The sequence below is a fragment of the Anarhichas minor genome, unplaced genomic scaffold (genome assembly GCF_050575085.1).
Source record: "Anarhichas minor isolate MPS153535 unplaced genomic scaffold, ASM5057508v1 ptg000003l, whole genome shotgun sequence".
NCBI classification, from domain to species: Eukaryota; Metazoa; Chordata; class Actinopteri; order Perciformes; family Anarhichadidae; genus Anarhichas; species Anarhichas minor.
This window is the reverse complement of record NW_027466449.1, coordinates 17279702-17295643: the sequence shown is the minus strand read 5'-3', so window position 1 is coordinate 17295643 and position 15942 is coordinate 17279702. Positions and strand designations below refer to the sequence as shown.

The window sequence follows — 15942 nt, the reverse complement described above, 5'->3', positions numbered from 1 at the left end:
GAGTAGTGTGAGGGATTCAAATGAGAAATTCAGTAATTACATCACAGTTGCTAATCCCAGTTATGCTCCATTACTTCGGCAATTTGGGGGTCGACTTGTTTGTCGTCTTACTGGCTCATTGACTGCGGTTTGATATCAGTTTGGTCTCTGTCCGTTCGGTGGACAGGTACTTCTGCTGATCCCTGATAGACTCTTTTGTGTATTATTCTAGTCTTTAAAGACTAAAGTGTGTGTGTGGCTCGATGCTGCTTACGGTCAAACTGACACACCGAGAGCTGCACTCAGAACGAGGAACAAATACGGCCACTTTGTATCTGACAGAGCTGAAGCTGGCCTTGTGCACACGGACGTGATGCTTGTGCCTCAGTATCAGACGTCGAGGGTGTAACGAAGCGGCGGTATTGGACGACCTGAACAGGCAGCACACCCTGCACGCTGTTATACACCTCCATGCGAGGCCCAAAGAGTCTTTGATGACACCAAAAAATGTCCCGAACACAGGAAATTGAGAAGAAGTAAAGAGAAAATACAGAGGGCAGGGTCTCTGTGGATACACACAACAACGCACACTTCTAATGCAACATAACTGATGAGTCTATGCATTGTTTTTTATATATATTCCTGCATATTAGTCCTTTAAATACTGAATAACGTAAAAGCTATAACCGCTTGTACAAAGTAACACAATAGGGGAGCCCCTTTGAACACTGTGCTCACAGAATACAGTGTGACGTCAGCAGTTAGCTACGTGCTAGCTTGGTGCGGGGACGCGGTTAGCCGCCTTCAGGACTAGCGTTGAGCTGATGGATGAAAGTATAGTAATAAGTAATGTCACTGGTTACTTTTGCTGTTAAGTAATAGGTAATGTTATCACTTTATTTAAATGAGTAATATGTAAATCATTCTAAATACAGAAATACAAAACCACGCAGATGAATGCCGCTGCTTTACGACAACTTTTTAAAGCAGTAAGAGCTATGAAATAACAAATAATAAAATAATAGCATGTAGAGTAATGAGATTTTCTCTGGCTGCAGTTAGGAATGGAGAGAAAACACCACACACATCCTTCCTGTCACTTTGTGACCACACTCATAGGGGAACATTAAACCAAAGGTTAGATCTCTTGTGAGAGCTTTTGCTCTCCTGTGCTGCAAAGAATTAATACTCTATCCTTGTTTTTGCGACAATGGAAGCATCTCCATCCATTACACAATGAGTCAGGGTGATGCTTTGGGAGAACCACAGATATGCAGTAGGTGTGTCACCTCATTAACTCCACGAGACAGCAAAGCACATTTTCCAAAGTGCAACTCCCGGAGCGCGGAAGTATAATAATGTCAATTTCCAAGTCTGCACTTTTAATTGTTTGAGTGCAATCGAGAGTCCTCCTGCTATGATGTGGTAGCTCAACTGGAGGGTGGTGACATAACAGCAAAACTCCCAATCCACACTGAGCCACAGCTCCCAGTGTGCAGAGTTAAAATCCACGAGCTCAGGCTGATAAAGAGCTCTGCTGCCGGTTTTTGTTCTCGCCTTTATTCTGGCCTCTACAGCCGTGGACGGCTATTGTGACGGGAACTGTAGATGACCGCCACTGTGCGCACATGTGTGTGTTTTAGAGAGTGTGTGTGTGTGTGTGTGTGTGTGTGTGCATGCATGTCAGCAGCCGTCCGGTGGTAATTGTCTTGAAGATTGGATCGTCACAGATCGTCATGCTCTGACATTTGATCAATCTGTATCAGACTCCATGTATGATGAGTGAAGCGGAGCTCCTGACCAGTATGGAATGAACAAAACGGTTTCATCATCATTGCTCATATCATCCTCCAATATGTCTCAATAACACCACCCATGAATCTGTAAAGAGAAACCACTGCTGATGTTGTTGCGTCTGCAATAAATTCAACTTGCTTGCTTGCTGTGTTTACTTAATAATAAATTCAGATAATGGAACGTTCCCTGCATATTTGCGAGGTGTTCCTTCACTCTAATTTTAGTGTGACGGAGACTGGTTGTAGGTGCGACATGTGCGAAATCTATCACATAGAGATGGAGCGCATTGAAGTCCCGCCCACACCGGAGGGGAAAACAATTCATCGCTGTCCATTGACTTTGTTTTGTGTGAAGGTGCCTCCTTATCACTTTCGTCCGCATGCAAACAACAGACAAATGGCGAAAAAGCTGCTGTGTAGTGGGATTCACTACCAACAGGGTAAAGAATCCAGAACTAAGTTTACGGGCAATAAGACGTGAGGAATCAGCAGGAAGACCGGGGGAGCTGTGGGATCCTGACACTCTAATGCCTAATGTTACGTGTGCAGCAAGCATTTTCTCAGTTCTATTCAGCATATCTGGGCATGCATGGACAATTATTTGCTAGTCTGGCAAACCTTTTTCTTTTTTCATCGTATGTTGGATATATGGGGGTAGGGTAGATAGATAAAAAGTAGAAAATAAATCATAAAAAGTTAGACAAGTGCATCCCTAATTGACCCTTTACTAAGTTCCCCCCTCAAAAGCAGACTGGCCAATCGGAGAGCGATAACTAGGCTCCCACAACTATGCGGCTCTGCTTCATAGACGCTCATTAAATCGTTTCAGATTGTCTTCATGTTCAGGCGGGTTTAGTGGATTTGGAGCTCATCGTGTTTAAACGTTGTGTATACTCGTTACCCGAAGAAGTTGGAAGGAGATATACGTCACTAAAACGCCACATAAAAACCTGTGGAGCTAACATTAGCAGGGTACGTTAGCACATCATTAACCGGCGTTAGCCCTTCAATGCTACGGTAGCTACTGAAGGTCTACTGAATGCATTTTAATGACTGTAAGACCGAGCCAGCTTTACAGGAACAGTGTTGTTCTTGAATTTCACTGTCTTCTGTCTGGATGTCCAGGTGATGTGGAGGTTCACCTTTAGCTTTAGCTTCTATCTTTATCTTTAAAACGTGTTTTCACTGATGAATCAGCTTAACATCCTGGATTCATCCTTCAAACAGACATCGTAGAGCCTTCTGTCTGCTTCTCTCTGAAATCACTTTTTTCGTTTCTCCAAATATTAGATCATATTTCTTCAGGGAGTGCAGTTAGTGACAGTGTGGACTCCATGGTAACGAGGCTCTGACAGCTTGACGGAGGAGCAGCGGGGGGCGGGGCTTAGCCGAGGGTCAATTACGATGCTGCGCAAGCTCAAATAAGAACACTTCATCATAGAACTTACCCTCTGTTGGTCACTGTGGATTTCTTCAAGTGGACATAGCTGACTGGGAAAATACCCTGTGGACAGAGAGGAAGGAGCAGAGACGTTACAGAGTGTGACAGGATCACGTTCTTTACTCTCCCGCTACATGGAACCAAAATGTACAGTATTGTGTTTGTGTTATTAGGTAGAAAAAAAACCTAGACCGTCTTCAGTGGAGATTATACAGTTCTGCTGGCGACACATTATGTGCTGAAGAAAATGCAAGATCACGCTTCCTTTATACGTGTTTTTGACAATGTCGGCTTTGCTGTGTGCTGACATTTTCTGCCATGCAAGGGAGGGGGGAAAAAAAGAAGATGCTGTTTGCACAGACCACAGAGACGAGAGGCAGAGCAACGTGCAGGAGCCCTGTTGTGGCTTGGCTTAGCAGGGGGAAGGCCACCAGAGACCGCGTGGTGCCAACTGCCACCCTTGCAGTTCATCTTTCTTATTCTAATCTGCCAGATGTGGAGAATTGGCCACATTGAGCACAACTAATTCCTCTCAGCACCGAGAGAGTACGGGGGCGATGTGGGCAGCAGAGTACATAACAAAATGGAGGGGTGTTAGTAAGAACTGTAAATAGCTGACGAGAGTAGAGGAGGACAGCATGTAGCCACTAACACCTACATTTACCAGGACTGGACAGCTCTTGTGCTTTCTTTGAAAACGTTACAGCAGCATCACATAACACTTCAGGTTTTTTTTGACATTTCAGTTTAAAGCAGAGCGGACCTACGAAATAGCAAAAGATTACCTGCTCTCATGTTTCTAATAATATGCCTGCTATTCGTGTTTCTGACGCTACTACTGTTTGCCTACATGGATATGCAAAGTCTCCAACAGGGTTTAATGACTCGCCAGCTCCGCTACAGGTTATCAGGAATGGAGTCTCTCATAAACAGTCTTTACTGAACAATCAATGCCATGGGAAGCAGATTTGTCAGTCGTATATAATAACCACTTACTGCAGTGCAGAGTATTGATCTCTGTCAGCGGTGATGGTGTTGTATAATTCGGAGTTCTGCACCTATGGTCTCTCCTCTTACTGAGCCGGATTTATCAAAATGATGCTGCATGCACAGACTGTTAAGTGAGAGGTTTGGATTCAATGTCTCCATCCTTCCCTCCACCTTAACTTTCTTTCTGCCTGGATCAAAGATGTACGAGTGTGTGCTGCATCTCGCTTGCAGAAGTCACTGAAGAATACAATTTCTTTGATGTTACGGATTAGAACTAAATTGTAATTTTATTGTATCTTCTTTTTAAAAAGCATTTTTGGTAAAAAAAAAAGAAAAAAGAATAGTTTTCAGATCTCTAACTGCACCATCTGCTGGCTGAAAGGAAAACAAAATCTGGATTTTCCAAAGATTTCTGCACATAGTCAGAGTGGTGGGTCCATGATGCTCTGCATATTAAATGAAATAATAGAGCTGGCATGTGCCTCACACCAAGGTGTGCATGTAATGCAATGCACATACTTTTTAATTTGATATTTTTATTATATTTGCTGTGGAGTTGTTTTTAATCCACCATTTGTGAGTAACATCTTGAAGATGGCACATTAACACAACACATTTTGTGCTTTTTGCTGTGGAGTCAAAACTTGGTATTTTTTTTTTTAAGCACATCTGGAAATACAGGTCAGGAGATTTCTATTTTTGTCAAATCAAAGCTCTATTCAATAAGTTAATCAGTCATTAAGCTCTTTGTTGTCTAGACGGAGTTATTTCTGGGATGCACATCTCTCACTTCACATTATCATTCACAAATATGTATCGTCTCTGATCAAACCTTCCTACCACGGCAACCACTTTTACAGATGTTTTGGTGACTCTTCATGTGTTTAATAAAACACCTTCATTAAATTCTGGGTTGCCCAACAAGTTTTGTTAACAGTCTGTAGCATTATTAAATACAATAGAGGTTTTATTTACAATCCAAATAGTAAATATTGTGTCGACAGTCAACAATGTCTCCACACAATGTCAAACCACAATGTGTTATAATTACCTTGATAGAAGGCTTCTTGGTGGAGAAGCCTCTGTACCAACCTAAAGGAAGAGCAAAGTGCACATCAGAAAACCTCACAATGACAAGTATTAAGGTACACAACATGTGCCATTACACAATGTTGTACTTATCGCGGTATAAGAGGCTGGTGAAGTGCACCAGCCTGGTTTTCTTCACCACATCAAATCCAATTGTAACAGTTACTTTAAATGTCAGTGTGAATGTCGTTCTCTGCTGTTAAAACGTTGCCTTTAACATAATAGCTAACCTGGTTTTAAAATATACACATTTCACTCATGTTGACAGTGCTAGCTTGGACTAGCCTAGCCTAGCTTAGCGGTGCTAAGATATCCACAAAACAACAGCTGAAACTAAATGATTTAAACGTGACTACCAGTCTTTTTGACAAACAAAAGCAAAACATGCCGTTTTAAAAGGATGCTGTGGATACTTCTTAGTCAGTTAGCGTTCATTTATTGGCCACAAACTAACACAGAGATAGTGGCAGCACTCCCGTTAGCCGGGGTTCTGTAAGCTAACCTAGCAGTTAGCTCGGCTACATCACCAGTATGATGGATAAAAAGATAACGCTAGTGGCTTTCTAGATACCACTGGAGGGACTGGGAAAAGTAGTGAGATTACATTATAACAAACGTTACATAACATGAGCTCAGCGTGTCAGAACTGGTGTTCATCAAAGTTTACAGTTTGTTTTGGTTCACCCTGAATTTCCTCGTACTCTTAGAACAATAGTAACCACATCATGTGCAATAGTACTGGTGTTAGTATCACTTCTTATACACTTTAATTGTTTTATTTGTTATCTGTATTTTTACTTTTGTATTTAATCTTGTATTTAAATTGAATGTGTTTCAGAGTATTGCCTCTATTTTACCTATTATTAATACCATCATATAGTTCTTGACAACTATTTTTAGGTTATAAATAAACTACAATTCACATGAGCGCGAGTATAAACACGAGGCGGTGAAGTCGGTGTGATCACGTTTTTTTTGTCTCATTTAGCCTCTTGTTAGCAACCTTCTTTATTAAGACACGTAAAGCTTCACAATCTAAAATAAAAGGGTTATTTACTGACACATTTTATAGAAGAAAATCTCTTAAGCTTGTGTTAACCACAGACCTTATTTCAGGCCTCTAACCAAAAAACCCATCGTCTTAGAGACGAGGGAACCAGAAGTGCAGAAATACTGACTCATCTGGTGTTAGGAAGCACTCTATTGTACGGGACTCAAATGTTTCCGTTTCACAGGAGAAAACTCACAGTAGAGAAGATGAAGACACTCTAACTCCCATTCAGACTTTTAAGTTTTATTTTCCAACACAAATGTTAAAATGCGGTTTCAAAGCCCTCTCCGTGTTGCTAGGAATAAAGTTGTGGTGGACAAGTTCTGGTTGGACAAATACAGAAATCTTTATTCATTTATTTGGCCTAAAAGTAGCCAAATGTAAATACTAGAATGACTTTTTTACCTGAATGTAGATTACCCCCAAATAAAATACGTAGGCGGACGTTGAGGCCCTGAGTGACAACAGTTACGTACCTGATACACAATAGCCGTGCCTCAGTTTATCACAAGTATGCATTCTTATAGGAGATCTTACTGCTTTTACCTTCACTCTTCTCCAGAATCTGAACAGTTTCCCCGATCTCCAGAACCAGGGCCTGGCATATTGACGACCGGAAGTTGCAGATCACTGTGCCAGAAAAAGAAAAAGAAAGAGAAAACAATCATGAGACCAAATATTTGACCTTATAGTAGTCCATGCTCGGTTTAATCTGTGAGACCTCTGATGAAGCAGCGTGCCTCCCTTACACTGTCGTGTCTCCACACAGCTTGTGTTTTTGGGGTTGTGGCTCTTAATAAGCTGTTCAATGCATCTGAACACAGAGCCACACAGGAACCACTGCTTAGCAAACTGTAAACAAGCTCCCACCATGAAGTGGGTAGTCATTTTAATAGGCAATTAATTCTTTAAGCGGCCTGATTTTGTTTTTTCTGCAGTGTGAAGTTAATTGAACTGTCTCCCAAAATAGAGCCCACACAAACTGCTAAGTAGTAAACGCTGCTTTATCATAAGTCGGTATTAGCATAAATCTTCCATGCCACCTGCTTTTGCACATAAAAAAAGATCATGTGACTCTGATTAAGAACATGATTATTCCTTTAGGGATGGACGCCACAGGACAAGGCCTTCGCAATAGCGTTGCCTCTGTGCATCGATGTAACACTCAGTGAAGACAAACTTGTTTAACGACGACAGCGCTCTACTGCCGATTTTCTTTTTTTTAAACCTACAAATGGTGGCCCTTCAAGGAGAGTTTGGTGTGAATCATTATGCTAATGAACTAGCCAGGGGACCCAGCGAGGGGGAGGAGGAAGAGGAGGAGGGGCTTGGGATTCGGCTCCAGTTGCCTGTTTGAGGGTAACGAGTGCTCGGGTAACTGTGGCAACAGATGATCTACAGACTGGAGGGCTTTCTTCACTGTAGCTGCTGCGGGGATCTGGGCTTTTATTTCTTAAATGGCAAAGCTTATTGGATGCTGCATGGCACTGGAGTTCAAGTCAAGCGTATATTGGGCATGTATTAGAGTCGGAGAGACGGATCGACTTTAAAGAGCCTCCTTGTCACCTTTTTTTGCCTCGGGCACCTTTTTCCAGCCAGGGCTAAGTATTTCCTATTTGAGAGTGCTATTCTTTAATGGCCTCTATTTCATTTGAATTGCAAAAAACCTGCACTCACACCGTTTGAAACACTCTTTAGCGGAGGCCACATCAGAACAAGATGAGCTTGTCATGTTTTCTAGAGAGAGAGAGAGAGAGAGAGAGAGAGAGACGGGCGCATCGAGCAGGCTTATATTTTCATAGTCCACCCGCACAAAAAAAACTCCGAGCCGTGTAAACACTCTTTCATTGTGCCTAAAAGCTTTCAGCATTTGCATATTCACACACACGCACGCACACACACACACACCAAAATTCATCTTTCTACTTCTTCAACATGTTGAACGTAGGATGTTGGAAGGACTGACGGGACAGGCAGTGGAAAATGTTGGCAAACGCAAACACTTCTACTTAGCAACGGTGTATCAGTCCAGACTGTCTCTCTATTTAGTTACATTCAGAGTCCACAGAGTCCACATGGCATCTCATGGCCGCTGTTGTGTAACCAGTAACTCACTGGGAGGAATTATGGGGCTTCAGCACAGGAGGAGGCTCCTGCTGTCCTCCGCTTTCCTCTCACCTCACCACACTTCCATTGTTCCATGTATGACAAATATACATATCTATGTATATGTATATGTATAGATATGTATAGAGCAGAAATACAACTTATAGCCAGACAGGTTTCATCACAAAGTAAAAAAGTGTTATTACTTTAAATGTTTTAGATTTAATAAAGTAAACAAATGAATAGCACCAGAGTCCATATTTACTCTGAAAAAGATATAAACTCAAAGCACACAATATTCTCTATTTCCTGTTCTGAATTATTCTTCGGATATCAACCAAACGTTTTTAAAGTCTGACAAAAGTCTCTTAGGAATCCAGTTTTCTGTGTCGGCGTGAAGTGAGACAGCACTTCATAACTATACCACCACCAGCTCCTGTCGGACCAAAGCAGCAACATTGCTGGATTTAAATATGCAGAAGTTATGACATTCAAGCCGTGACGTCTACACAATGTCACTCGAGTCTGACAAATACTGAGAGTCATAGGAGGAAAATTACCATTTCAAGCATCGTGGTTTGAAATAAGCATTAGACTCAGGAGACAAGAGATAAACTATAATTGTAAAATACATTTTAAAATCATCGGAGCAGCATCAGTGAGAATTAATAACACTCCTCCTCTGTTCTAATTTGCTTGCTCTTCACCAGCAGTGCTGCCACGCACGGTGTGTTGGGGAAAGGAAAAACACGAGTGAACACTAAAACCCTCCAACTCAACTTTGTTGATTGAATCCTGCAGTGCTGCGATGTAAAAAAATAACAAAATATAAAGACAAACGGTGATGATTGCGAGAGAAGATGTGGCGATTCAGAGCCCTCCGAGGTGTTAAAACAGAGAGTTGTAGCTCCACAAACATGGCGCCTAATATGTTGAAAGAAAGGTTTGTTAGCAAAGTTTAGAATGTCTTCAAGCCACTTTACTTTGTCTTTGCTGTCTTCCGTATTTCCTGCACATCAAAAAGCACTGATAGAATTAGCACATATGTCCAGAGAAAGCCAGTCTGATGTATTTAAAGACACTCTGTTGACGGTGACCGTTGACCTATTTCCCATGTCTACCTTTCACTTTGCTGTTTCCTGTCCTTCTCTGCCATTATAGTCAGGCCAAATCCAACATGTAAGCTATATCCTGCGTTAAAAAAAAGCAGAGAAGAGACAGGTATCACCTACATGCTGCCATGTCTTGAAAGATGATTTTTGTTTTCTCTATATGTAATATAGTGAAGCTTAAAACACGCATGACCTAGTGGCCGTGAGAGTCAACTGACTGTACAACGGCTCACAGGGGAGAAATATTCTGCAGAGTGAGGGGAGATGTCATCAAAAACCTGCCAGTACAACAGTAAACACTACATATGGATTATGAATTATCTGTTATTGGCTCCTTTGTACTGAGAAACATCGTATTAAAGACGACACTGCGCTCCTCTAAAACCGCAGCACTGAAATTTCCTTGGGGTTTCTTTCCGTCCTTTTTTTGTTCCAGTCTCAATCGTGACTGGTACAACTGTAGCTGAGCTGCTTACCGAGTGAATCCTTAAACCCCTTTCCAGTAATGCAATGTGAGCATGAGAACCACGAAGGTCCTGCTTGAGTAGTCCTGTCCCAGATCCAGCGAAGTTGAAAAAAAATTCACACAAGCGGTCTCCGGGCTTCGCCCACTGAGTCATGTTGCTCGGCACGACTCGAATGCACACTCACTTACTCTGACACATTACTGCGCTGAAGTCTTGCTAACGTAGGGATTCCTGCCACCGACGCACAGGAGACATTTTTACTAAACCTGATCCCAAATCAGTGTCACGGAAATCTAGGCACGCTAACCAGCTGCAGGGGGTCCGGGTAGCAGCGAGACGACGACTTCATCACAAAAGCACTTCTAAAAGGACCAAGTTCACAACTATTACAAATGAAACAATAGGTGTATTTATAGTGCTGATGTGCAGTTCAGGTACTAAGGAACCGTGTGATCCAGAGCCAACGATGAGTCCAAAGAAGTGCTCACCAAAACGAAGCTGAGCAAATTTTCCACTAAAAATCATCGCTAAAAACCCACAAAGAAACTACATTAATCTCTCTAATCCCACCCTCAGTTTGAACATCAGCTCTATCTTTTGTTCTGCCGTGAACACGTTTGATCCTCTGAGCTGTCCAGTTCAGATAACGGTGGCCTACCGCCTGCTTGATTATCTTCATGTGCTGCTAAAGACACAAAAACATCACGGTAGAATATGTGGTCACTGTTCCACAGGAGAGGTCGAGGCAGAGACGCACTTCCTCCTAAAATGTCAAACGGTCAATGAGATAAGGAACATTTATTTTGGACAAATTCAACTCTGTAATTCCAGATTTTATAGAGTTTAATAACGTCTGTATCAACATGCCACAACCTGAGCAGTGAATAACCTAGACACACACGAACAAAAACACGTGTGTGTTTGTTGAAACGTAATTGTAATATTGTATTTAGATATTATTATACAACAATCGTAATGTTGTGTAAATGTTGTGTTAATATTCATACTATTTTAATGTGTATTTTTTATTTTGATGCTCATACAGTAGCAGTTTGCGTCTGAGCCACGTCCTGTGGCAAAACGATAAAGATGGCTGATTCATTTCTCTCTCTCATGTGAGCAGGTATACTGACTTAAAGTCGGAGCGCTCTCCAATAAAGGTGCAGAGAGATTCTTGCAATATTGCTGCAAATATGAGAGAAATCCATCAGTGAGTCATTTGTAAATAAGAAACATCCCAAGAACACTGGACTAAGGGTTTATTATAATAGTTATAATTTGGACAATTTAATAAATTTAATTCAAAATATTAACAATTTATATCACAATCAGCTTATATTCCGTTTTTACTGCAAGGTGAGTATTTACGTTTTGGTACTTTTTGACATTTTAAAGACTAATTATCAAACAAGGGTAATAATAGATTCATTGGTGATTGAAATGATTATCAGTTGCACTTCCGGGGTGGACAGAGCTGGGCGACCTTTGCTGCCACTCTACATGTAATTTACAAACTAATATTACTTTCTGCATAAACCAACACAATAATGAAGAGGCAGCGATTCTAAGAAAAGGCATTAACGTTTCATGAGGTGGTCTCCAGCTGCTTCCCCCGTTTTAGACGGAGCCCATTAAGGCAACATGGGAATAAAAAAACGAAAAGGCCTGGCTGTCTGCTGACACACACACACACACATCGCAGTTTCACATCCATGCGTGGCAATATTGGTGAGAGGGCAATTTACAGGCAAAATAAGCAAAGAAGATGGGGGGAAAAAATGTGTGCAAAATGGTGCCACTATAACAACACAGATGGGGAGGGAGAATAAATGATGGAAGGTTACGTTGGAGAAATGTTGAACCCATGTCAACCCGTTATACGAGGCGAGGAGAGAGGAGGGGGGGGGGGGTTGTACCAGAGTAACGCGGGGGATACTTTTGCAAGGGTACAGTACGTTCTGTGTACACGGCGGCTCTGCTTCCCCGCATTTCAGGACCATGGACAGCGCCGTCTGCACATTTTCAGCACCGTGGACAGCGCCAGGTCACTCCGCACCGACGGACCTATAACTGACGCGGAGGCTGCGCCGAACTGTTGCTCGCTCTCCCCCCCCCCCCCCCCCCCCACCACCACCACAAATACACACACACACAAACTACCTCCCTCCCCTGTTTAAAACCCACCAAATGATGAATTTGCGCTTGAAAAGAAGAAAACAGAGAGAAAGCAGAAACACCTGCAGTGATTCTATGACGGATAAATGGATGCGCGGATGAAGATAAGGTTATACTGCACAGCGCAGTACAAGAATAGGTGCTCTCATCCTGCAGTCTTTATGAAACGGTCATGATACATTTGAACGCCTCCAAAACAAAGTGTTTAAGTGTGTGTGTGTGTGTGTGTGTGTGTGTGTGTGTGTGTGTGTGTGTGTGTGTGTGTGTGTGTGTGTGTGTGTGTGTGCAAGCCAGCGTGAGTAGACCTGCAAGTAACCAGCTGTAGAGCATCTGGACATGACTCACTGCCCTGATGAAAAACCTCTCTTTAGGATCATCATACTTCTTTGTCGTGGCTGTGGGGTTCAGTTTAATAAGACCGTGTGGTGTCTGATGGTGTTATAGTTGCCTGTTTTTTTTTTTTACCTTTAACCCCCCCCCCCCCCCCCCCCATAAGAGGCTAATCTGAGAGGTGAAACACTCATAATGCACTCCACCACCTCTTCCTCGGGGGTGATGTAGTGCGGTGCAGTCCTCCTGTCGTTGCAGCAGCATCAGGGCAGTTTTCCGTCTACAGGTAGACTCCATCTTCACTCCAGCCTACACCTGTTGGAGGGGACGCAGTCACGATGCCCCCTCGTGGTTTCAACACGAATCGCGCCCACCCCCCCTTCAGATATGCTTATAAAAAGAAAAGGGCTAAAATGCTACACTGACGCATATTTTTCTTTTTCTTTTTTTTTTCTTTCTTTCTTTTGTACAAAACCACACAACTCAGAGTGGGAGCCTGATGTAAAGCACCGCCCGCGGTTGTGTACAGACTGCGATAGCATCTCTAAGGTGGTGTATCATCCCACGCAATTTCCCCCCTTTCTATGCAGTCACTGCGCGTGTACACCAGCCATTAGAAGTGTATGTGTTTTGTTTTTCCACTGGGTGTAATGGGCATAATAACAGGAAACATGGGCTGGATGAGCCTATGCGGGTGTCGATGAGCGAACATTGGGTGTTTCTCGTGCAAAAGAATTGCCATCATACACGCTGTATGATTGAAGTCAATTAAAAAACAACAACACTAGAAAACCAGACGTTAATAAAATGAGATTAAAAGGGTGCGATTGACTCACCAACTCCGATTTTCTCCTCTTCCGTTGGTATCCACATATTTGGTTATTTCCCCTCCGGTAGAGCAAGCCACATTATGTCGATATCGTGAGATGATGCTGCTGAAAAAAAAATGGGAGCTGAAGGCTACAAATTCTGCTGGCTGCTCGAACATGGGACTACATGTCTCGACCGGATTCTGGATCCTGACGCTTGTGTGTGTTTGCAATAGGAGGGGAGGAAAGGGGGGAGGAAGGAAGGACCATCAAAGCCTCGATATCTCCGCTCTATTATGTCCCCGGCGTGTGTCTCCAGTCTGATGCAGTCTCCGTGTCCACCTAATGTAACGCACACACACACGCGCGCGCGCGCAAGCAAGCAAGCGGGCACTGCACGCTTTCATGCACGCACACGGTGAGCGGTTTTTCTGGTCTCCAAAAAAATAGAAAGGTGTTATTGCAGACGCGTTTTAAGTGGAACAAAAATGTTTCGTTTTTTCCCCCCTCAAAGCTTGTTCATTTAATTATTTATTTTGTTGGTCCTCTCGATTTCGTTTCTTGCAGCCAATCGCGCGCAAGTCCGGCTGATCCAATACAATAAGGCTGCTCAGCCGGCGTGAACGGGCTCCGTCGGGTCGGTAATTAGTAGGTAATAGGTCGCGATGTCCGAGCTGTCGAGCTGGCGCGAGAGAACCCCGAGAAACCTGCAATATACCATGAGCTGCGCCATCTTTCACGGTCGTCACATGACTCGTTTTGTCAACACCGATGTGTCAAGCATCATTGGCAAATATATGCGCCCTCTCTCTCTCTCTGCGTGGCAGTTGCATGCATCCATCACACACACACACACACACTGCGTTTTCTCCCGCTGTAGGATGCTGGATTGCTGGCTGGCTGGCTGCCACCTCTGATTGTGAATCGTTGCTTTTTGGGGGGGTGTTGGGGGGGGGGGGGGGGGGGGGGGGGGCCATAAAGTAGCTCCCGGTGTTATGGATCAGGCCAGACCATGTGGGGAAGCACCTCCTGGTTGGTTGAGTCATTTCAAAAAGAAACAGACCCACTACCGGCGGTGCTTTGTCATAGTGCAGTCATGCTCCCACACGGATGAGATGCAGCTATATAACTCCTATAAAGGCCAACCGCCAACCACCCCCCCCAGTTTGGATTCAATAAAACTCTGGATTTCCCCATTAGGCTGCATCACAAGAGCACAGGCAGTTTTTTTTTATAGATGCCATTCACATGAAATAACTGATTGAATCTGAAATTTAGTTTAGTCGCCATTTGTTCCTGTTGTAGAATAATTAGCTGCCGGTGGGTGGCCGTGACGTCACTTTGGACTCGAAAATAAAATAATGGGCCTAGAAAACACAAAGAAACAGTTTGCCTGTAAGCTGATTGATGTGAATAAGTTTATATATGTGAACACTGTTTTATCATGAAGTGAGTCACTGCTGTTAAAACTGTTAAGGGGATCAACACAACGTGCATTACTTTGCTGTGAAGCGTCAGACCTGTGGAGTTAAGAGTCATCACTATTACATCCACACAACCTGTCTAATTACTTCAGTACGTCATAGAACACCGTCAATAAACGCAGCCTCACATCTGTGAACGTTTCAGGCCTTGAAGCTGTTCGTCTGTCTCACCGAGACCTTGATCTGGACATTTACACACCAGCGCGCTGTGGGAAGAGAACATGATGTTTGAAACCAGGTGAATATACAGTTTTAATCTTAAAACATCTCTGTCGTGCAGTATCTCCCCCCTCGCATGAAGCTGTCTTGTCCTGTACGGCAATAAGGAGCAGAAAAGAAAAAAAACAGAGTGATTCTGTGAATATTGAGCGTCCAGTGACTTTGATGTAGTGTGGGAGGGAGGGCAGTATTCAGCAGGGTAATTTCTCTCCATCACAGCGACGCTGTGACTGACTCCCATCTGTCTATTACTTCAAGTGGAACACTGTGGGCGGTGTTCCAATCACATACATAAAGCTGGAGGAGTGTGGGGCGTTTCGTAAGCTAAATATGCATCCCAGCTAATAAACATTTGAGGGAGGAAAAAAAAAGAATGACAAATTATAAGCTTCCACCGTACTTGGTGAAAGCACTGCTGCAGAGACGCGTTGAGCCGAGCGTATGTTAAAAGACAAAAGATTTGAAAAGTTCTTCTCTGAGCAGTTGCTGCATTTAGCTGTGATGCAGCAGCACCGAGGCTGAGACGCACCGGTCCGCCTCACACAGTGAGAGCTGCTATCTGTTTCAACACTCCCAGAGCTAGCAGGCAATAAGAGCCGGCCGAGGAGGCAATAAGAGGCATGCCCCCCCCCCCCCCGCCCCAACTCATCCATCACACTGCCTTCACACAAACACACCAATCTTATATCTTTTAACTCCTCAGGATCATGTTTCATGCATCCTGTACGAAGAACTACCGACTGTACACATGGAGACAGAGACAGACACACACACACACACACACACACACACACGTGCCAGAAAAAGCTCATTTGATCCGTCTTAATGTGGTTCTGGTAACTATTTTAAGGTGTTCTATTATTAAACGAGGGGGAGGCCGCACAGGAAAATTTA

General features: G+C 43.3%; 1 protein-coding gene across 1 annotated transcript in view; it reads right to left on the bottom strand.

The window, feature by feature from the left end:
• The window catches only part of LOC142959470 (dedicator of cytokinesis protein 3-like), a 53151-nt gene extending 39358 nt beyond the window's left edge, over positions 1-13793 (bottom strand). The window contains exons 1-4 of the mRNA XM_076100752.1: positions 13373-13793; positions 6893-6976; positions 5258-5298; positions 3224-3279 (exon numbers count right to left, since the gene is read on the bottom strand). Coding sequence (XP_075956867.1) covers positions 3224-3279; positions 5258-5298; positions 6893-6976; positions 13373-13409 — 218 coding nt within the window. The 5' untranslated portion in view covers positions 13410-13793. The remainder of the gene's footprint in view (positions 1-3223; positions 3280-5257; positions 5299-6892; positions 6977-13372) is intronic.
• Positions 13794-15942: the final 2149 nt, after the last annotated feature.